Genomic DNA, 2159 nt, shown 5'->3' on the forward strand with positions numbered 1-2159 from the left:
ATCTATTTATTTACATATAAATAGTATTTCTTATTTTTCTTTACATTCAGTCCATTTAAAATTACTGTTATTTCATGTATCTATAATACCTACATACAGTCTTCTTCATATAACGTCTTATTCAAAATGGCTGCTAATGTTTTAATATGCGAAACCATGCCAACCTATCAAAAATAAGGCGGTCCAACATATATATTTTAATTGCACTCTCCCTGTGAAATATCAGGGATAACTACTAACCTAAGAGAGAAACGATACAATTAAAGGCACTGTTCAGTAAATTTTTAATAGCCGTACAAATATGGAAATCCGGCAACGTGTGGCACGGCGGAGAGTGGCACAAATACCGGCATCATCCTCTCTGCTTGCATATAATGCGTTCTTGTATGCTTTTTCAAATGATCTCGCCTCCCAAACTTTTTTCCACACGTCGGGCAAGGAAACGGTCGCACGCCGGAGTGAATCCGCTTATGTCTAGTCAACTCCTCATTCCTAGTAAACGTCTTACCACAATTCTTCTCGTCACATTTGTAAGGCCTTTCTCCAGTATGTATTCGAATATGGCCTTTTAGTTGCCCGTTGTTGGAGAACCCCACTTGGCAATGAGGGCATTTGTATTTCTTAGGTCGCTGTTTTCTAGCGTTCAATAGCTTAGCTTCATTTTCTTGCTGAATAATTCTCGCGTACTCCAGCTCCATGGCGTATCCTTGAGCTAGAGATTCGAGCAACAGTGGATCTGAAGGTGGAACTCCTAATGCGTGTGCAATGTCTGCTGTAGGTAGATATTCAGGAACAAACGATGAACCATACATGTTTGGTGGAGGAAATGCGTTAGGCGGCGGCATGCAATTGTCTGATGGTAATGGCTTCGTTACTGTTTTGTTTTCCTGTTTAATTTCATGTTTTGTATTTTTCTTTTCCTCTTCAGGTTCTTGGAGTAGTCTGTCGCAGCATAGACTAAGACTTGTCACCGGATCAGCTTTTTTGTCGTCATCAGCATCAACGGTAGTTGTGGACACAGTTGCGTCTTGATGTAAATTTGATTCTGCTGTCTTGAACGTTTCCCTAATTTTCCTGACACGACTTTCTCTCTTCTCTTCAAAATTCCTTTTCTTGTCTTCAGCTGCGTCAGTTTGATCACAGACGTCACCTGTTTTACTATAACTCATGATCCATGGCCTGAAGAGTCTCGAATAGTTTTTCTGTACGGAAAACATTTTGCAAAATTATCACAATAGATATCGACCCTCGCAATGGAGGTGTAAGACTAGACCCGTTTCCATTTCGACAACTTTTATATACACTCGTTTGACAATAAATTTAATAAAGGCACCCAAAAGTAGAGGGATTGTCCCATTCAATGGCTGAAAGAGACGAAATATTTTTCAATTGTTGCACACTTGACGGTAGCCGGAATTTAAGACTCAACTAAAATATTTTATCATTCAACTTTAGCGTTTCATGTTTTGCGTTTAAGGTCGGCATTTCTGTAAAGATAGTTGGTTGTTTATGGTTTTTTTGTTTGAACAAAGTGTCATAGTGTTTGAGATAGGGGTGTGTATTGTTATTTATGTTGATTTTTGTGCGTGCCCGGAGAGGCGGGCCCGGGGGCCGGCGGCACGGTCGAGTGGTTGTTTGCAGCTGCTGCCGAAGTTGTTTGTCTTAATAGCTTCTACAATGGGTCCCGGCCATATAGTGGTGGCATATAGGGCTTTGTCACCGTTTATGGGAAACAGTTGCGGCCCCTGTGGTGAAAAATGTTTAATTTTATGAGTGTGAACATTGAAAAGTTTTAATTAAAATATTTGCGGCCGTGTCGTTTTATTTATTGAATGCGACTGCTATTTAATATGAAGGGGAGCTGTAATATTGTTTTATTCTTTTCATAACAGTTTCCTTTTTCATAACTGGCTGTGAACCGACTGTTTTTATAACGGCCTAAGAGTTTGTTACATTACTAGTTAAATGTTTTCAAAAAGTGACGAATGAATATTTGAGCGGTCGCTTGGTTGACTGGTAGAAAATGCCTTTCGTTCTATTTTTGTGCAACATAGTTACATACATACGGTCACGTATATATCCCTTGTGGGGTAGACAGAGGCAATAGTCTTGAAAAGACTGATAGGCCACGTTCAGCTGTTTGGCTTTATGATAGAATT

The 2159-nt window shown here is 39.6% G+C and overlaps 1 protein-coding gene across 1 annotated transcript; it reads right to left on the bottom strand.

Annotated features, from left to right (window-relative positions):
• Positions 1–284: 284 nt before the first annotated feature.
• On the bottom strand, positions 285–1217 carry LOC106130719 (Krueppel-like factor 16). Its single transcript, XM_013329622.1, has one exon. It carries the CDS (start codon positions 1215–1217, stop codon positions 285–287), a length of 933 nt encoding a protein of 310 aa, XP_013185076.1.
• Between the last annotated feature and the right edge of the window lie 942 nt (positions 1218–2159).

Source organism: Amyelois transitella, chromosome 23 (assembly GCF_032362555.1).
Source record: "Amyelois transitella isolate CPQ chromosome 23, ilAmyTran1.1, whole genome shotgun sequence".
Taxonomy (NCBI): domain Eukaryota; kingdom Metazoa; phylum Arthropoda; class Insecta; order Lepidoptera; family Pyralidae; genus Amyelois; species Amyelois transitella.